General features: G+C 44.6%; 1 protein-coding gene across 1 annotated transcript; it reads right to left on the bottom strand.

Annotated features, from left to right (window-relative positions):
• Positions 1-459: 459 nt before the first annotated feature.
• On the bottom strand, positions 460-21,786 carry LOC133361391 (zinc finger protein 14-like). The gene is made up of 3 exons (XM_061580325.1): positions 21,065-21,786; positions 17,832-18,996; positions 460-4,570 (listed from the first exon to the last, which is right to left on the bottom strand). Exons 2-3 carry the CDS (start codon positions 18,984-18,986, stop codon positions 2,384-2,386), a joined length of 3,342 nt encoding a protein of 1,113 aa, XP_061436309.1. The 5' UTR covers positions 18,987-18,996; positions 21,065-21,786; the 3' UTR covers positions 460-2,383.

The raw sequence follows: 21,786 nt of genomic DNA, 5'->3' as shown, positions 1-21,786 counted from the left end.
CTGGGTTTTCATCAGGGGGGGAGGGATCATGTAATGCGAGCAAGGATTGAGGGGGGGCGGAGTCTGGGTCACGTGAGGAGAGGGAGGAGTTAGGGTCACGTGGGGGAGAAGATTTAGGGAGAGAACCGGAACGGGAACGGGGAGTTGAGACGGAGTGAAACGGGAGGAGGCCACGCTGGGCAGTACGGCGAGAGTGGCGCGGTCGCCACGCGGTGGGAGACGTCGGCACCGTCAGCCATCGGTGTCAGGACGCAGAGGGCTAGCGAGTGGTGGAAGGCTAGCTGCAGAGCGGAGCAGCAGACGGAGCAGCGGTGTGGCTGCAGGGCGGAGCAGCAGTGAGGCTGCAGAACGAGCAGCAGAGTGGCTGTGGAGTGATCGTCGGGAGAGACGCGGGCCTGAGCGAGGACGCCGTGTGAACGAGATTCTACGAACCCAAATAAAGGACAACGGAGATCGACATTGAGAAAGAGTCCTTTATTACACTTGGAATTGTCAACACAGTACTCCTGGAGATGTGCTCCTCATTGATCCGTACATTTAACCCTCAATGATTACGTTGTTAAACTGGGTAACAGAGGAATCGGTTCATTTCTCAGAGTAACACGAGCATATACGGCGATAGGAAACAGTCCTTAAAATAAATGTGACGATATTCATACGAACGGCAATAAAGAAACATGTCCCGATTGCAAAAGTAGACCTCAATGAATTCATTGGTAAATTATACAATTAACTAAATGTCTCGGAACAAGGGTGTGCGGCAGTGTGCCTGCTTCAGCAAATGCTTATCAACTGGCTAAGGCGTCAATAAATTCGCAGGCAAGATTCTGTGATGAAAAGAAAGATTTCAACGCAAGTCTCCCTGCGAGTGTGTGGATTCGTAACATAGGTTTCTAAACGTTAAGTTTCGTCAATGAATTAATCGGTACAGTTAAAATGAACAAAAAGAACGACTAAAATACCTCTCAACGACCGTATCCATGTGACTCAATGGGCAGCAATGTTCTTCATTATAAGCTAATAGTTGACGCACTCTTATCATTCTTCTTCTTATTATTAGTCCCGGTATGTGCGGTATGTGTGTGTTTGGTGGTTTTGTCTCCTTGATCAATTCTTTGCGTCAAGCAGACGCTGGGTGATACGTGGTATGTGAGTGTGGGGGAGGGTCATATACACAGCTTCCTTGCTCTCTCTCTCTCGCTTGGCGGCAGCTGGAGCTGCTGCCCACTGCTGGATGAAGAGTCGGCACGACGCTCACCGTCGACGGTGCGCGATGATTCCGTCGTCAGATAGCGCCCGCAGCTCGTCTGCTAGTCGCCGTTCCTCACTCTTGTCTTGGTTCACAGCTGGTGCTGGTCGGTGTGTGTAGGTCGAACCCACACGGCGCTCTCCTCTTCCTCACGGGCGGCTGGTCAGGCTCTTTCCCCTGCTGGATGAGCTGAGTCGGCACGATGCCTGTCTTTGAAGGTGCTCGACAGCGCTCGCCGCTCGTCCGCTGGCAGCTGACACCCTTGCTCGGTGGCGCTGCTGCGCTCTCTCTCCGGCTCCGTGCTCTCTGGCGATGCCTGGTTGCGTGTGCAGCTGGTTCTCTATGATGCCGGCTTGGTCGATAATTGGACTTTCACCCTTTCTCCCGGTTGATTGCTCGTCGTTGCTCGACACTATCTCTCGGGCTGCAGCTGCTCGTGGGAGCTGGCACTCAGTGTAGAATAACTTTGAGCGATACTTCTTCTGTCATGATGAATGTAGAATAAAACTCTCAACGATACTATGTCGGTCCATGCCGAACTCAGCACCGAGCATCACCTCGCTCCTCTTCTCTGCGAGACACAACACCCATTGTTGATCTCGAGGCCATGCCCCGGAGTCTGCCCTTCACAGTACTCTCTGTCGTTTGTAGTCTTCTGTAGCTTGCAGTAGTCTCGATGTATGGGTCGTGTCTCTGTCTTTACGTAAATCTCTCCCCTCGGATCACCGTGTGGTTAGTCATAGGAAACAACATATACATTGTCTTTGAAACTGATTGGTCCACACCAGAGACAGCTTTCTTTCGAGCCTAGTATCAAACGGTGTTAACCTAGAGGACTCCAAAAGGCGTGCTCTTCGAGTGTTTGTGATGAGATACGATACAAAACTCCGAGTTGCTGAGGCGATTAAGCAAGCACCATATAAATGCTAATATTAGTATAACAGTGAATGCTTGGGGGCTTATTGGCTCTCGCTCCTAGTTAGAGATCTACCCCACTCACATGTCCGCAAATACTGACCGCTCTTACTCTGCAGGTTGAACCTAGGAATGGAGTGTTCAACTTCACGTTCTTTTCAATAAAGGTCTGTGACAAATGTGAATCTATTGGAGCTGCATTGTCTCAAGCTTATACATCTACAGGACAGGTTCTCCATTTGACTTTGTATTGTCTAAGAAGTCCACCCACACCTCCACTTCCACAAACTGCTGGGAGTTGCCTCGCTCTGCCTCACAGTCAGAATTCTCCTCCTGCTTCACGTTGCCTCCATAGATGTGAAGGTCCGATTTTGGAGTTGAATGTTCATCTTCACATTTGACCTTCACTTCTTCGCTCTTCACCGTCACTTCTTCGCTCTTCACCGTCGCCTCTTCAAATTTCACCTTGATACATTTCATAGTGTCCAAGCTGGAATTTACTTCTGGTTCTTTTTTCAGGAGGGATGGGCTCATTGCAGCACTTTGACTTTCACAAGTCGATTTCAGACTACACTCCTTGGGGGTCTTCTGATGCCTGTGTGTTCTCTGGTGTGTATTAAGCTGTGTTGACTGTTCAAACGCCTTCCCGCACAGGGTGCACTTGAAGGGTTTCTCTCCTGTGTGTGTTCTCTGGTGCTTTTTAAGATTTGATGACTGTGAAAATGCCATCTCACAAACACTGCACTTGAAGGGGTTCTCTCCTGTGTGTGTTTTCTGGTGCGTTTTAAGATAAGATGAACTTGAAAATGCCATCTCACACACACTGCACTTGAAGGGTTTCTCTCCTGTGTGCGTTCTCTGGTGGATTTTAAGATTAGATGACTGTGAAAATGCCATCTCACACACACTGCACTTGAAGGGTTTATATCCTGTATGTATTCTCTGGTGTATTTTGAGATAAGACGAACTTGAAAATGCCTTCCCACACACACTACACCTGAAGGCTTTCTCTCCTGTGTGTGTTCTCTGGTGGATCTGTAAACCTGATGTCCATGCAAATGCCTTCTCACACACAGTGCACTTGAAGGGTTTCTCTCCTGTGTGTGTTCTCTGGTGTATTTTAAGATAAGATGAACTTGAAAGTGCCTTCCCACACACAGTGCACTTGAAGGGTTTCTCTCCTGTGTGTGTTCTCTGGTGGCTATGAAGCTGTGGTGACTGTGCAAATGCCTTCCCACACACAGTGCACTTGAAGGCTTTCTCTCCTGTGTGTGTTCTCTGGTGTTTTTTAAGATAAAATGAACTTGACAATGCCTTCCCACACACAGTGCACTTGAAGGGTTTCTCTACGGTGTGTGTTCTCTGGTGTATTTTAAGAGCAGATGAAAATAAAAATGCCTTCCCACATATACTACACCTGAAGGGTTTCTCTCCTGTGTGTGTTCTCTGGTGTTTTTTAAGAGCAGATGAAAATGAAAATGCCTTCCCACACACACTACACCTGAAGGGTTTCTCTCCTGTGTGTGTTCTCTGGTGTTTTTTAAAAGCAGATGAATCTGAAAATGCCTTCCCACACACACTACACCTAAAGGGTTTCTCTCCTGTGTGTGTTCTCTGGTGTATTTTAAGATAAAATGAACTTGAAAATGCCTTCCCACACACAGTGCACTTGAAGGGTTTCTCTACGGTGTGTGTTCTCTGGTGTATTTTAAGAGCAGATGAAAATGAAAATGCCTTCCCACATATACTACACCTGAAGGGTTTCTCTCCTGTGTGTGTTCTCTGGTGTTTTTTAAGAGCAGATGAAAATGAAAATGCCTTCCCACAAACACTACACCTGAAGGGTTTCTCTCCTGTGTGTGTTCTCTGGTGTTTTTTAAAAGCAGATGAATCTGAAAATGCCTTCCCACACACACTACACCTAAAGGGTTTCTCTCCTGTGTGTGTTCTCTGGTGTATTTTAAGATAAAATGAACTTGAAAATGCCTTCCCACACACACTGCACTTGAAGGGTTTCTCTCCTGTGTGTATTATCAGGTGTATTTTAAGATAAAATGAACTTGAACATGCCTTTCCACACACACTACACCTGAAGGGGTTCTCTCCGTTGTGCGTTCTCTGGTGGATTGTAAGATTAGATGACTGTGAAAATGCCATCTCACACACAGTGCACTTGAAGGGTTTCTCTCCTGTGTGTGTTCTCTGGTGGATCTGTAAACCTGATGCCCATGCAAATGCCTTCCCACACACAGTGCACTTGAAGGGTTTCTCTCCTGTGTGTGTTCTCTGGTGTTTTTTAAGATTAAATGAACTTGAAAATGCCTTCACACACACAGTGCACTTGAAGAGTTTCTCTCCTGTGTGTGTTCTCTGGTGTTTTTTAAGAGCAGATGAATCTGAAAATGCCTTCCCACACAGAGTGCACTTGAAGGGTTTCTCTCCCATTGGAGATCTCTGGTCCTGTGTAAAATTTCCAGTACAATCCATGCTGTTTGCATACTGGTCCCATTGTTGTCTTTGTCTACCGAGCCACGCTGAGTGCCTTTGCTCCATCAGACCAATTCTGCAGAGAAAGCATCAGAAGAAGCATCAGCTGCAGAAAGAAAAAAATGTCCACACCATCTTCATCAGTATCGAGGCACAGAGGAGTGAATATATACACAGTCACACATGACTTACACGTCTATATTTATTCATATATTCAGGATTCTCCCCAATTCGTCACACCGACTGTTAAGGCACACAATGAGAGGGCAAAATGTTATAAATATGCCTGGAAGCACTAGTATCTTCAAAATAAATGTTAACCCAAAACACCAAGCACACAATTTCGGCAGCCTGGCTGCAAAAGAAGAAAATTTATACAAGCAAAATTCATTCATAATCAACGTTTTTGGGTTTAGATCGCGTTATTTATAAATGTGTCGTAACCCTCCACCACCCGACACGGCCAATCAGTAAAAAAGTGTCACGTTGACAAAAGACAAATTAGTTCACTGCTTTAGCCCACCGGTGTGTTGAAGCGCGAAACCACAACATTTACAATTTGTGGTTTCGCGCTTCAACACGCAGGATGAAGGGTGAGAGGCGGGTGCGATTCCAGCATGGCAGGGAGAAGGATGGTCTCGGGTGTCAGTTTTGTTGGCAGATAAAAGGGTAAAAAAACACAACTATCATATTTTGCTACTGGCAAAGGAGGTTCCAATGGTGTAAATGCTTTACCCCGAGCTCTCATACTCTGATGGTGCATTGTCTTTGAGTTGTGCGCCTTTTGGCGTCATCTGGTCCAACACCATGTGAGACTAGGCTCTAAGAAAAGCTGTCTCGGGTGTGGACCAATCAATATCAAGGACAGTGCATACATTATCAGAGTTGTGTTTTTGTTTGCATTCTGACCGAAGGTATTGTGGTCAATGCAAACATGACTCCTTGTAAAAAGAAATGTCAGTTTTGTTGCCAGATAAAAGGGTACAAAAGACAATTATCATATTTTGCTACTAGCAAAGGAGGTTCCAATGGTGCATTGGGAGCTTCTCAAACTACGTAGTTATTTCCATCTTAATTTTGGAGCTTTCGTGACTGCAGGAATGATTCTTTGGTTCTTTCGGTAAAGTCACGTATAAAGATAAAATAATAAATTAAATAATAGCATACGACATTTCGATTGCAACACAAGCAATCATCATCAGGTATAATGAAATAGCAACAAAATCTAACCAGAAAACTATAGACAGACATATAAGCAGACAGATATCACCAAGATACATAGAGAGAGCAACACAGGTACAGAGAGGGGGGGATCGTCTCTGTGGGGTGGCCTTAAATAGACAGAGGGGGGCGGAGGCAGAGAGAGGGAGGGGTTAGAGAAAAAAATTACATGTCAATGAGTACGAAGAAACGCGTAGTAAAGTACGCAGGCTTGAACATTAGGAGAGAGGGAGAAAGAACACACCAAATTAAATAACCTAGCAAAATATCGAAATGTAATACGACACGGAGAGTCGGTCAACACACAATTAACGCATAGCCTGGTCGATTACGTATTTCAAAGATTATTAAGTTAGAATTTAAGTGTGAAAATTCCAAAGGCAAAACATAAAACAAAAGGAACGGAGACACACAGACAGAACAGAACATAAGAACGACAAAAAACGAGCGTAGACAGAAAAAAGTACACTAAATATACAGGCAGAGAAAGAGAACAAAAAACCCAAAATTAAGATTGAACCACTTCTACGGGGAAGTTCTAAGTTTACCTTTTTCTCTCTCTCTGGGTTTTTTGTTCTCTCTCTCTGCCTGTATATTTAGTGTACTTTTTTCTGTCTACACTCGTTTTTTGTCGTTCTTATGTTCTGCTCTGTGTCTCCGTTCCTCTTGTTTTTTATGTTTTGTCTTTCTTTGGAATTTTCACACTTAAATTCTAACTTAGCAATCTTTGAAATACGTAATCGACCAGGCTATGTGTTGTGTGTTGACCGACTCTCTGTGTCGTATTACTTAACATTTCGATATTTTGCTAGGTTATTTAATTTAGAGTGTTCTTTCTCCCTCTCTCCAAATGTTCAAGCCTGCGTACTTTACTACGCGTTTCTTCGTACTCATTGACATGTAATTTTTTTCTCTAACCCCTCCCTCTCTCTGCCTCCGCCCCCCTCTGTCTATTTAAGGCCACCCCACAGAGACGATCCCCCCTCTCTGTACCTGTGTTGCTCTATGTATCTTGGTGATATCTGTCTGCTTATATGTCTGTCTATAGTTTTCTGGTTAAATTTTGTTGCTATTTCATTATACCTGATGATGATTGCTTGTGTTGCAATCGAAATGTCGTATGCTATTATTTAATTTATTATTTTATCTTTATACGTGACTTTACCGAAAGAACCAAAGAATACGTAGTTATTTATTGATTTAAAGCTTTCGTGACTGCAGGAATTAATACTCTTTGGGTCTTTCGGTCAAGTCGCGTACATAGAAAATAATAGATCACGATGTTTCGATCGCAATACAAACAATCGTCGTCAGGTGAGAAAGAAAGCTGCTGAGACAATGTCTTATATAGGCCTGAGATGGGTGCATCAAGGTAGGTGGGTGGAGCTAGAGATGGTCCAACCAATTGAAATAAACACGGAGAAACCGTATACAAAAAATATCCCAAGACAAAAAATAGTACAAATCTGTAAATAATAAAAGGGGTAAAACCTCTTCTTATATTTTGCTACTGGCAAAGGAGGTCCCATGATGTAGCTCAGGGGTCCTCAAACTACGGCCCGCGGGCCACATGCGGCCCGCCGAGGACATTTATCCGGCCCGCCGGGTGTTTTTGCCGCCGCTGCCTGTCACTTTTTTTCTGCATGAGAAGGACGGTCATTGGTGGAAGAGGGAGAGGGGGCGGAGTTTCCCCCAATCAGACTGCATTGATGGGCAGTGCAGTCTGTATGTCTCTGTGTGGGCAAAGTTATTACTGGTATATTGTTTTTGTAGCGCTGTATATATATTGGTATTTTACTAATATCAATTTTGACTCCCTAGGAAACAATGATGTCAAGAAAGAGAAAAATTGACTCGGAGTGTAGGATATTCAAAGAACAGTGGACTTATGATTACTTTTTCATGCAGTACAAGGAAAGAGCTGTGTGTCTGATATGCCAGAATATAGTGTCTGTGTTCAAAGAATACAATTTACGTCAACACTATAAAACTCAACATAAAGATAAATATGCTTGTTTGGTCGGAGAAGTGAGAAAAGATAAAATATTAAAACTGAAAAATACATTAACAACTCAGCGAAATAGTTTTGTGAAGCAGAAGCAGCTAAATATTTCATCACTGCGAACAAGTTTTCAAGTTTCCAAGCTAATAGCATGCACTGGCAGACCATTCGTGGAGGGAGAATTTGTTAAAGAATGCCTTCTTTCTGTTGCCAAAGAGATGTGTCCAGAGAAGGCCGATTTATTTAGTACAGTGAGTTTTTTAGGACCTACAATTACACGGAGGATTGAAGAAATGGGAGACAATTTGCATCAGCATTTGCAAAACTCCACAAAAAAACTTTCCTATTTTTCCTTGGCACTCGACGAAAGCAATGATGTTCGTGATTCTGCACAACTTCAAATTTTTATTCGTGCGACGAATGACTATTTCGAAGTCACAGAAGAGCTTGCTGCACTGCAAAGCATCAAAGGAACAACTACAGGAGAGGATATCTTTCGATTTAAAGCTTTCGTGACTGCAGGGATTCATCTTCTTGGTTCTTTCGGTAAAGTCACATAGAAGGGAAGTAATAAAATAATTCTCACGACGTTTCGGCCACAACGCAAGCAGCCGTCCTCAGGTGAAAACCAGGTCTGTTGGGGAGACAGCGTCTGAATGAAATAGCACACGAGCTTGGAGCATATATAAGCTGGGTTGGAAGCGGGGGAAAGAGCGCCTTGACAACATAATTTCAATATCAAGAGGAATTTAGCATATTTATGGGAAATGCAGGAATGTGATTAGTACTACATATGCCCGTGCTGCATATGTAGTACTAATAACATTCCTGCATGTCCCATAAATATGCTAAATTCCTCTTGATATGCAAATTATTTGTCAAGGCGCTCTTTCCCCCGTTTCCAACCCAGCTTATATATGCTCCAAGCTCGTGTGCTGTTTCATTCAGACGCTGTCTCCCCGACAGACCTGGCTTTCACCTGAGGACGGCTGCTTGCGTTGTGGCCGAAACGTCGTGAGAATTATTTTATTATGTTTTATTTTTATTATTTTATTACTTCCCTTCTACGTGACTTTACCGAAAGAACCAAGAAGAGAGGATATCTATGAAAAGGTTTGCCAAACTGTGAATGGTTTGGAGCTGAACTGGGCTAAACTAGCCAGTGTGGCAACTGATGGTGCTCCTAGCATGGTGGGGTCTAAGAAAGGAGTAATTGCTCGCATTAACCAAGAGATGGACAAACATAACCATTCTCATCCAATAGCCATACACTGCCTCATCCACCAACAAGCGCTGTGTAGTAAATCACTGAAGTGGGACTCGGTTATGAAATTTGTGGTATCTTGTGTTAACTTCATTAGAGCTCATGCACTAAACCACAGACAATTTCAAGCATTTCTGTCTGAGCTAAATGTTGACTATGAAGATGTTCTGTATCACACAGAAGTCCGTTGGCTGAGTCGAGGGAGAGTTTTGAAACGTTTCTATGACTTACTTCCACAGATTACAGCTTTTCTGCTTTAAAAAAACAAAGAAGTACCAGAGCTCAATGATGCAGAATGGAAATGGCACCTTGCCTTTCTGACAGATGTAACAGAGCTACTCAACAGTTTCAATGTGCAACTTCAAGGAAAGGGGAAGCTCATCTGTGATATGCAATCACATGTCAAAGCATTTGAAGTAATATTAGGCCTCCTCATCAAACAAGTGAAGGAGGAAAACTTCTACCATCTCCCCACAACTCAAAATCTGTTAGCGGAAAAACCATTGGTTGCATTCCCAAACAAAACGTGTGGATTCACTGGAAAAATTGCAAAAGGAGTTCCAATTTGGATTTAAAGAGCTTCATCTCCATGAACAGGACATACAGCTTTTCCGTAACCCATTTTCTATTGACATTGAAAATGTGGATACAATTTACCAAATGGAACTGGCTGAACTGCAGAATTGTGACTCTCTGAAAGACGCATTCAAGTCAAGCAGCCTTCATAATTTCTATGCATCTCTCCTCTCTGAGACATATCCTCATCTCAGGAACCATGCACTCAAAATGGCAACCATCTTTGGCAGCACTTATGTCTGTGAACAGACTTTTTCCAGAATGAAACATTTGAAATCTCCAACCAGATCTAGACTAATAGATGCACACTTGCATCACTTGTTACGACTAGCAGTGACAAATATGGAACCGGACATTGACCATCTCATTAGCCAAAAGCAGGCCCATAGTTCCCATTGAAATACTGGCAAGTTTGTTGATTTAACTTTACTTGTTCTTCATTTTAAATATTGTATTTATTCCCGTTTTGTTTCTTCACTTCAAAATAAGATATATGCAGTGTGCATAGGAATTTGTTCATAGTTTTTTTTAAACTATAGTCCGGCCCTCCAACGGTCTGAGGGACAGTGAACTGGCCCCCTGTTTAAAAAGTTTGAGGAGCCCTGATGTAGCTGCTCACCCCGAGCCGTCATTGTTCTGATGGTGGCGTTGTCTTTGTGCTGTGTACGCCTTTTGGCGCTGTCCTCTGGTCTAACACCGTTTGAGACTAGGCTCGAAAGAAAGCCGTCTCTGGTGTGGACCAATCAGTTTCACAGACAATGCACAGATTATCACAGCATGTGTTTTGTTTGCATATTGATCGCGAGTATATTGTGGTTAATGCAGACACGATTCCTTGCAAGAGGTTTCAGTTCGGCGTTTTAACATCTTAACACCTAAATTTAGATTTGAAGCTTTCCTGACTGCAGGGATTCATATTCTTGGTTCTTTGGGTAAAGTCATCAGGTAGAAGCGAATTAATAAAATAAAATAAATATTAAATTAAAATTTCTCACGACGTTTCGATTGCAACACGAGCAATCTTCGTCAGGTGTTAAAAACACAGCAAGAATTTTTTCCAAAAGTGTACAACGAAGTCACGAAGAAGAAAACAATAAAATAAAATTTCTCACGTTTCGACTGCAACGAGCAATCAGGTGTGAAAAACATGAAGAAAATTTTCCAAAAATTTCTTGCTGTTTTTCACACCTAAAGCCACGTAGAAGAAAAATAAAATAAAATAAATTCTCACGTTTCGACTGCAACTCGATCAATCATCGTCAGCTGTGAAATCCACAGCAAGAAATTGTATTACTTTATTATTTCCCTTCTACGTGACTTTACCGAAAGAAACAAGAATATCTTGCTACTGGCAAAGGAGGTCGCATGAAGTAGTGAGCCAGATGAAGACGAATTAAACTTAAGCAGAGGATTAAAGCAAATGCAATCAGGCGAGGGCAGGAGGCAAGGCCCCGCGTGGCTAGGCTCCGCGTTGTAATGTTCCAACCTGGACATCGATTCCATACTCGCTGCTACTCAATTGATATCCCTACGAGAGAGAGACGGAGAGAGGCTCTACCTGGGTAAACAACAACAACCACGACAACAACAACAACCACCACGATGTTAACTTCTCACCTCGGATCTGTGAGAGCGAGCGCGGTGCAGGAGCTTCCCGCTATAAAGTGACGTCACGCGGCAGCAAGCGGTGACATGACGTCACTGGCGGGCTTTGAACACAATCCCCTCCCCCAACGAGCGGCGGTGTAACTGAATAAATTATGTTAATGAGACGGTCTCATGTGCAGTGATGAGGCGTCGATGTTGAACTTGTCGCAATGAAATAGCGATATTTATGAATAAATTATGTTAATTAACCGCCAGTTGATAGTTTCAGTTTCATTTATGAGGTACTAGCGGGAAGCACCCGGCGTTGCCCGGGGGAAACATTTCTTGAAAAACTTCTCAAAAAACTTAAAAACATAACATATACAAATGAAATTTTTTTTTTGATTTTCATCTTATTCATGAAATTAATAAAAAATTTAATTTGTTTATAAATTTAAATAAAACCCAACGCGCGGTGGAAAATAAACTTGCGGCTCGCCCGTCAAGATTTGATTCTTTAGATCGCGCAAAGGAATCGAAGGTTGTAGATTTATTTAGAATCGGCTTATTCCGTTTGATCGATACCACAAACGCTCAGCAGATATCGATTCTCGCCACACACTTCATGGTCATTCCCCCCCCCCCCCCCCCCCCCAAAATACAAATGTTTATTTTTTTATAATTTTTGCATGGTGTACATTTTGCAAAGTACCACATGGAAAATTTCAAGATTGTTGCATGTCGGGAAGTACGCTTAAACATTTTGAACAGACAACACATTCACAAATTTTCCTTTTATATATAGAAGACTAGCTTGACTACCCGGCTTCGCCCGGGACTTGGATTCACCACGCCCGGCCGCCTTTGTCTCCCCAGTGGCGATGTTCACACAGACCACATCAGTTACTCGTTTGAGGCTGAGTCGACCTAGGGCAGGGGTCGGCAACCAAAATAACAAGAAGAGCCATTTCTTTCCAATTCGGTACAAAATTCAGTATTTCAAGAGCCGCAATGCATCTGAGTACATACAGGCTGCTCTTTACAGGCTGCTTCTTGACGATGAGTACATACTGTACATATCGTCAAGAAGCAGCCTGTAAAGAGCCGCATGCGGCTCCGGAGCCGTAGGTTGCCGACCCCTGACCTAGGGGAAGCCCAGGACCAGTAAAATAATCGTTGTGGCCATGAGCGGGAATCAAACTCGGGTCGCCGGGTTCGGAGCGCAGCACGCTCACCACACATCATCTCTAAAACACAGAAGTGAGATGGCTTTCTAAAGGTAGATCACTGGCCAGAGTTTTTGAGTTGCGAGAGCCACTCCAGAGATATCTTTAAGGAAAACAGTCACCACTGGCAGCACATTTCAGTGACACAGAATGGGTCGCAAAACTTTCTCACTTGTGTGACATATTCAGCCTGCTCAACGTACTCAATCTGTCATTTCAGGGGAGATCGACAACTCGGTCCAATTCGGCAGATAAAGTGGCTGTATTCAAAGCCACACTGGAATTATGGGGGCGACGAGTGAACATTGGAACTTTTGACACGTTTCAAACACTAGCAGAGATTTTGAAAGAGACTGAGCCAGGGCCTTTCTCCCAGCTGGTGCATTAAAACCTATCTCAGCTTTTAAAAGAGTTTGAGCATTACTTCCCAACCACAAAAGACCCCCGAACTGGGAAGGAATGGACCCGCGACCCATTTGTGATTAAGCCAGGTGAATCGACTTTGTCTGTGCTAGAAGAGGATCAACTGCTTGAGATCGCAAATGAAGGTGGCCTTAAAAGTATGTTTGAGACAACTTCAAATCTCGATACGTTCTGGATTAAAGTCAAGGCGGAATATCCTGAGATTGCGACAAAAGCACAGAAAAGCCTGCTTCCATTTCCAACGTCCTATCTTTGTGAAGCAGGGATTTCTGCAGTGACAGCAACCAAAACGAGAATATGGTAGCAGACTGGACATAGGCAACATACTTCGGGTGTCACGGTCTCCCATCCCCCTCAGATGGGACCATCTCGTTACAGGAAAACGGGCTCAGGGCTCCCACTAGGCCTCGGCAAGGTAAGGTAAATTACCTTTTTTAACAGGTAAAAAGGTAAAGGTTTCGACATGCCAAGGGGTAAGGTAAGGGTAGGTTAAAGGTAGCTCAGAAGAATTACCCGGTAGGGTAAAGGTAGAGCGAATAATTACCCGGTAACTACAGTACCTTGTTTACCGCTAAAAGCTCCGTGGCACAGTCCGTGGCCTCTATTTTAATTTGCGATAATTGATGTCGGACCAGATGGGGACGGTCCACGTTCTTGAGGTAGAGGTACTAGAGGATGAGGTCGAGGATAACAGCAATGGCATTTTTGGGATTGCTGCGAACAGCAATCGAAAAAGGCAGCGGCATGCGCTCCCGTGGGAGCACACGCAAGTGGTTTTCCACCCACACGAACGCGTCGGGGTGGAAAGCCCACCTCAAGAAGCACAACGTGCTCGACCCAGGCAGCGAGGTCGGGACGTCGGCTGCCTGAAGGTTCCGTATAACTGGGCCGGATCGGCGCAGGATCTTATTGCCTGTCGTTCGTCCGAGGACGATGGCAATGACGAACTTGATCAGGTTGTTGATGAGATCGCCATCGACTAAGACGACTGGGACGAGGAGGATATGGAGGACGTTGTCGTCGACAGCCTCAACGCCCGATTCGAGAGTATTCTATATGAACAAAGCGCTCTACCTAGCATTTATCGTTATACGTGTTAAGCATCACTCATACGCGGATGACACGATTCTATTCACCGCCATCGATTCTAGCAATGCATCTGGATTCGAGAGGCTCTCGGAATGTACCACCGCCGTGCAACAATGGTTCACTGCACACAACCTAGCCCTTAATCCGAAAAAGTCAGTGGCCATCATGTTAGGTACCAAGCAACGTCTCAATTCAGCAGCACTCCCCACACACATACACATCTTCGGTCATAGCATCAAGTTCACCAACCACTTCAGCTACCTCGGTGTCATCCTAGATTCAACTTTATCCTTCGACCGTCAAACCAACCATATCATCAGCTCATGTAACTTTCACCTGAAGGCTCTTAGACACATACGTCCTCTCATCTCTACTGAAATTGCCAACACTTTGGCATGTTGCATAGTTGGGTCTCGCCTTGACTATTGTAACTCCGTCCTTGTCCGGACCTCCGCTGGCAACCTAAGGAAGCTTCAAAGACTACAAAATAACCTAGCACGCGTCGTCATTGCCCACACTCATCCCCGCCTCGACTCACTAGCTCGTCTCCGCGCTCTCAACTGGCTCCCCATTGCCAGTAGGGTCACATACAAGACCGCCTGCCTCTGCCACAATGCCTTCATATCCGCCTGCCCGCCGTATCTTTCTTCATTACTGACAACTTGCAGCTCAGCACACGGCAGATGCCTGCGCAGCGCGACTCACGACCTCCTCTTGATACCAAGATCCAGGATGGTCATGTCTACGCGCCGCTTCTCGGTGGCAGCCCCAACAGTCTGGAACGATATCCCTCTGCACATTCGCAGCATCACCTCAATCGCCTCCTTCAAGAGACACTTAAAAACTCACCTCTACAATCATGCTTTTGAGCGACTCTGAGCTTGGCTCCGCGCCTCTGAGTTGCGGCCACTACGTCTGCAAATTTGCGCGCGTTACAAATTGTACTATTATTATTATTATTATACACCTTTGTCATGTGTTGTACCCCAGTAATTTCCCTGTAATCGGGTAATTTGTATGGGATGAGGGTAAAAGGTAGGGTAAAGGTAGGGTCGTTTCTTTTTACCTTTTACCTTACCTGCTAAAGGGTAAAAGGTAGGGGAGAGCGATTGTATTGTGGTAAGGTAAAAGGTAAGGTAAAGGTAGTCTTTTTTTTTTACCGTTTAACTTTTACCTTACCTTGCCGAGGGCTAGCTCCCATTGATTCTGCATTATGGCGAGTTGTATCATTCTTTCATATTACAATGTAATAATATAAATAAAGTGCACAATAAATATAATGCGCTTGAATCATCATGAAACCATCCCCCCCCCCCCCCCCCCCCCCGCTGGTCCGTGAAAAAAATGTCTTCTAACTAATCGTGATAATACAAAGATTCTCGCTGTAACTTTTACTGATTATGTTTTAGTGTAATTCTATCAGGTCTCAGAATTCAGATCTCGCCGAAGGATACAGTTCTTATAATTAAGTTCATTATGCATGAACTTAGGAAGGTAACAGAGCAATCGGTTAATTTCTCAGAGTAACGCGAGCATATACGGCAATAGGAAAAAGTCCGTAAAAGTAAATGTGACGATATTCATACGAACAGCAATAAAAAAACATGTCCCGAATGCAAAAGTAGACCTCAATTAATTAATTGGTAGATTATGTAATTAACTAAATGTCTAGGAACAATGGTGTGCGACAGTGTGCCTGCTTCAGCAAATGCTTATCAATTGGCTAAGGCGTCAATAAATTCGCGGGCAAGATTCTGTCATCAAAAGAAAGATTTCAACACAATAGTCTCCCTGTGAGTGTGTGGATTCGTAACGTAGGTTTCTAAACGTTAAGTTTCGTCAATGAATTCATCGGTACAGTTAAAATTAACAAAAAGAACGACTAAAATACTTCTCAACGACCGTATCCATGTGACTCAATGGGCAGCAATGTTCTTCATTATCAGCTAATAGTTGACGCACTCTTATCATTCTTCTTATTATTAGTCCCGGTATGTGCGGTGTGTTTGGTGGTTTTGTGTCCTTGATCAATTCTTCGCGTCAAGCAGACGCTGGGTGATACGTGGCGAGTATGTGAGTGTGGGGGAGGGTCATACACACAGCTTCCTCACTCTCTCTCGCTCGGCGGCAGCTGGAGCTGCTGCCCACTGCTGGATGAAGAGTCGGCAAGACGCTCGCCGTCGGCGGTGCGCGATGATTCCGTCGTCAGATAGTGCCCGCAGCTCGTCTGCTGGTCACCGTTCCTCACTCTTGTCTTGGTTCACAGCTGGTGCTGGTCGGTGTGTGTGGGTCAAACCCACGGCGCTCTCCTTTTCCTCACGGGCGGCTGGTCAGGCTCTTTCCCCTGCTGGATGAGCCAAGTCGGCACGACGCTTGTCTTTGAAGGTGCTCGACAGCGCTCGCCGCTCGTCCGCTGGCAGCTGACACCCTTGCTCGGTGGCGCTGCTGCGCTCTCTCTCCGGCTCCGTGCTCTCTGGCGATGCCTGGTTGCGTGTGCAGCTGGTGCTCTGCGATGCTGGCTGGGTCGATGCTTGGGCTTCCACCCTTTTTCCCGGTTGATTGCTCGTCGTTGCTCGTCACTCTATCTCTCGGGCTGCAGCAGCTCGTGGGAGCTGGCACTCACTCTCAAAACTTGTAAATTGTATTCGCACACCTCTTAAACAACTGTGAAAGCTTAGTACAATACAACTTATCGCAATCCTTGACTTTGCAAGAGACTCAAAACATCAGGATGAATGTAGAATAAAACTCTCAGCGATACTCTGTCGGTCCATGCCGAACTCAGCACCGAGCATCACCTCGCCCCTCTTCTCTGCGAGACAACACCCATTGTTGATCTCGAGGCCATGCCCCGGAGTCTGCCCGTCGCAGTACTCTGTCGCTTGTAGTCTTCTGTAACTTGCAGTAGTCTCGATGTATGGGTTGTGTCTCTGTCTTTACGTGAATTTCTCTCCCCTCGGATCACCGTGTGGTTAGTCATAGGACACAACATATGCATTGTCTTTGAAACTGATTGGTCCACACCAGAGACAGCTTTCTTTAGAGCCTAGCATCAAACGGTGTTAATCCAGAGGACGCCAAAAGGCGTGCTCTTTAAGTATTTGTGATGAGATAATAAAAAACTCCCGAGTTGCTGAGGCGATTAAGCAAGCACCATATAAATGCTAATATTATTATAACATAGTGAATGCTTGGGAGCTTATTGGCTCTCGCTCCTAGTTAGAGATCTACCCAACCCACAGGTCCGCAAATACTGACCGCTCTTACTCTGCAGGTTGAACCTAGGAATGGAGTGTTCAACTTCACGTTATTTTCATTAAAGGCCTGTGACAAATGTGAATCTATTGGAGCTTCATTGTCTCAAGCTTACACATCTACAGGTTCTCCATTTGACTTTGTATTGTCTAAGAAGTCCACCCACACCTCCACTTCCACAAACTGCTGGGAGTTGCCTCGCTCTGCCTCACAGTCATCATTCTCCTCCTGCTTCACGTTGCCTCCATTGATGTTAAGGTCCGATTTTGGAGTTGAATGTTCATCTTCACATTTTACCTTCACTTCTTCGCTCTTCACTATCACCTCTTCACATTTCACCTTCGCCTCTGCAATTTTCACCTTGATACATTTCATAGTGTCCAAGCTGGAATTTACTTCTGGTTCTTTTTTCAGGAGGGATGGGCTCATTGCAGCACTTTGACTTTCACAAATCGATTTCAGACTACACTCCTTGGGGGTCTTCTGATGCCTGTGTGTTCTCTGGTGTCTATGAAGCTGTTGTGACTGTGCAAACGCCTTCCCGCACAGAGTGCACTTGAAGGGTTTCTCTCCTGTGTGTGTTCTCTGGTGTATTTTAAGATTTGATGAATATGAAAATGCCATTTCACACACACTGCACTTGAAGGGGTTCTCTCCTTTGTGCATTCTCTGGTGGATTTGAAGATAAGATGAACTTGAAAATGCCTTCCCACACACAGTGCACTTGAAGGGTTTCTCTCCTGTGTGTGTTCTCTGGTGTTTTTTAAGATAAAATGAACTTGAAAATGCCTTCCCACACACAGTGCACTTGAAGGGTGTCTCTCCTGTGTGTGTTCTCCGGTGTTTTTTAAGATAAAATGAACTTGACAATGCCTTCCCACACACAGTGCACTTGAAGGGTTTATCTCCTGTGTGTGTTCTCTGGTGTATTTTAAGATAAGATGAACTTGAAAATGCCTTCCCACACACAGTGCACTTGAAGGCTTTCTCTCCTGTGTGTGTTCTCTGGTGTTTTTTAAGAGCAGATAAATCTGAAAATGCTTTCCCACACACACTACACCTGAAGGGTTTCTCTCCAGTGTGCGTTCTCTGGTGTATTTTAAGATAACATGAACTTGAAAATGCCTTCCCACACACAGTGCACTTGAAGGGTTTCTCTCCTGTGTGTGTTCTCTGGTGTTTTTTAAGATAAGATGAACTTGAAAATGCCTTCCCACACACACTACAATTGAAGGGTTTCTCTCCTGTGTGTGTTCTCTGGTGTATTTTAAGATAACATGAACTTGAAAATGCCTTCTCACACACAGTGCACTTGAAGGCATTTTCTCCTGTGTGTGTTCTCTGGTGTATTTTAAAAGAAGATGAACTTGAAAATGCCTTCCCACACACACTACATTTGAAGGGTTTCTCTCCTGTGTGTGTTCTCTGGTGTTTTTTAAGATAAGATGAACGTGAAAATGCCTTCTCACACACAGTGCACTGGAAGGGTTTTTCTCCTGTGTGTGTTCTCTGGTGTATTTTAAGAGCAGATGAATTTGAAAATGCCTTCCCACACAGAGTGCACTTGAAGGGTTTCTCTCCCATTGGAAATCTCTGGTCCTGTGTAAAATTTCCAGTAGAATCCATGCTGTTTGCATACTGGTCCCATTGTTGTCTTTGTCTACCGAGCCGCGCTGAGTGCCTTTGCTCCATCAGACCAATTCTGCAGAGGAAGCATCAGAAGAAGCATCAGCTGCAGACAGAAAAAAATTGTCCACACCATCTTCATCAGTATCGAGGCACAGAGGAATGAATATATACACAGTCACACATGACTTACATGTCTATATTTATTCATATATTCAGGATTATCCCCAATTCGTCACATCGGCTGTTAAGGCACACAATGAGAGGGCAAAAGGTTATAAATATACCTGGAAGCACTAGTATCTTCCAAATAAATGTTAACCCAAAACACCAAGCACACAATTTCGGCAGCCTGGCTGCAAAAGAAGTATTTATACAAGCAAAATTCATTCATAATCAACGTTTTTGGGTTTAGATCGCGTTATTTATAAATGTGTCGTAACCCTCCACCACCCGACACGGCCAATCAGTAAAAAGGTGTCACGTTGACAAAAGACAAATTAGTTCACTGCTTTAGCCCACCGGTGTGTTAAAGCGCGAAACCACAACATTTACAATTTGAGTAAATGTTGTGGTTTCGCGCTTCAACACACCGGTGGGCTAAAGCAGTGAACTAATTTGTCTTTTGTCAACGTGACTTTTTTACTGATTGGCCGTGTAGGGTGGTGGAGGGTTATGACACATTTATAAATAACGCGATCTAAACCCAAAAACGTTGATTATGAATAATATTGGTCGCGAAAGCCTACGTGTTAAGCAAAATTCAGCTAACATAGCAAAGGCTGTTGGGAATAATACTATTTGTATTATGCATAAATGCACAAATAAATGTTCAATCGTGACTTTAGAGGTGTGAAGTCAGGCTCAGATTTTCTTGAATGCTTGGATGAACAGATCTAACTTCAGCAGCATATGTGCTGTTAATTTCCTGTTTCCATTCCTCCAAAAAGTTCCAGAGAGAAACTAAAATAAACGATTGTTTTGATTTAACCTCCATGTTCAATAGTGAATATAATTTACTGCAAATACAAACTTGACACTGTCACACACTGGCATGGTAAAAAGTGGTGGTGTGTCCAGAACCATGCCTGGCCGCCTTCATCGGCTCAATATTGACGCTTCCTCCCTTCACCATGTAATTAATTTAAGATCAATCAACATAGCAGAGGCCCACAAGCAGTTCAGCTTTCACTTATCAATCATGTTTGCTGGCGGTGATAATCAAACTAATTGTTGAGTTCCTAATGCAGTGAAATAACTGCACCACAGCTCCCCACAAAGATAAACTCTTAAATACACATACATTTCACATGCATCATTAACATATGTAGTGACATAAGAAGGGAGGGGCTGCTGGGGGCTCTGGGATCCCAGGCGAGTCCAGACGCTTAAGCCTCTGGGCGCCAGGCGCTGGGTTCCCAGGGGGTCCAGACGCTTAAGCCTCTGGGCGCCAGGCGTTGAGTTCCCAGGCGCTTAATCCCCTGGGCGCCGCCAACGGGGGGGGGGCCTGTGTGTGCTCTGTGGGATGTCTGGTGGCGCACACGGCCCCACCCCTCGTTGGATCAGGCATAAAAGGAGAGCTCCCTGGACGATCGGGGCCCAGTTGTAACTCAAGACCCAAGACCCACGACCAGCCATCTGAAGACCCTGGGATGCTGTGAGAGCCAGCGCTGGGACTCTGGAACTCCCGACTCTACGACCTTGTGAGGGCGAGTTCCGGAGCGTAGCCAGATGAGAGCAGCTAGGCTGTGTACCTAGGCTGTAACAGAGTATCAGGACTGTTGGAGAGTTGGAGTACTGTTGGAGTGTTGTATTGTAATAAAGAAGTACATCTACAAGTGTCTCCGGAACCCGTTACACATATATAAACAAAAATCCACCATTCATGACGAATTGCAAGTCACCTTATCCCAGTGCTAATGCCATGATAGGTGCAATTTAAGGCCATGTAAGTATGGATTCCTTGTCAGCAGGTAATGGGAATGATCCAGGTGTCAAGGGATGACTGACAGATGAACCAGCTGCGCTCCCCACTGTCTTGCTGGGTTTTAGGAACCCAGCGTACCACGTATTCATGATGGCGTCGCTCTTCCGACCTCATCGTTGTTGCAGAGAAAATATATATTAACTGCCCTGCAGCATACCTCACGGACCTCCTTCACAGAGGCCAATCTTGACACTGCCGGCACCAGTCATTGGCAGGTCCGATCACCTCTACATCCTCCAATCTCTCCTCTGGCCAATGCCATGCCTGTTCAGCCCCTAATATATGGACAAACAAAAGATGCTTGAGCATGCAGTGTCTGGGAATGCGGGATTCATGACCAAACAAATGCAGCCTCGCCTGCGAAAGAGACTCAAGATTATATTCTATATTGACATCTTCAGGATCTGTAAGCTTCTAATACAAAATAAGTCTGGTTGGATAGAGGATGAATCATAGGCAGGACAGCCTTCATGGTATAAGCCAGCAGAGATGGTAATTTAAATAAGTTCATATTCTGAATCCACATAGTAATATCTGTGGCCAAGAAGAATCACAGCTTTATTCGTTAGTTTCTAAAATGCTTGTCCTGGTGAGGGTCGCGGTGGCAGCATGCTGAGAAGGGCAGTCCAGGCCTCCTTTTCCCTGGCGACAGACTCTAGCTCATCCTGGGGAATTCCCAAGCATTCCCAGGCCAGCCGAGTGACATAGTCCAGCCAGCATGTCCTGGGCCAGCCCTGGGGTCTTCGACCCAGTGGGACGTGTCTGGTAGAGATCCAGGGGAAGTCTATTGGGGGGCATCCTTACATATATTCTATATTTATATCACCGCTAGAGGCAGGCAATCAGGTATGAAAAACAGCAAGAAAATTTTCAAGAATT

Source organism: Lethenteron reissneri, chromosome 72 (assembly GCF_015708825.2).
Source record: "Lethenteron reissneri isolate LAM-NWPU_2019-01 chromosome 72, ASM1570882v1, whole genome shotgun sequence".
Taxonomy (NCBI): domain Eukaryota; kingdom Metazoa; phylum Chordata; class Hyperoartia; order Petromyzontiformes; family Petromyzontidae; genus Lethenteron; species Lethenteron reissneri.
This window is presented reverse-complemented; position numbering and strand designations above follow the sequence as displayed.

Bases quoted from the DNA above. Each gene is read 5' to 3' on its own strand.
- LOC133361391 (XM_061580325.1), bottom strand. From the start codon at position 18,986: ATGGAGCAAAGGCACTCAGCGCGGCTCGGTAGACAAAGACAACAATGG. The intron at 4,571-17,831 runs GCGTTTGCACAG...CTGTGTGGGAAG, and splicing joins AGTGCACTCTGTGCGGGAAG to GCATTTTCAGATTCATCTGC.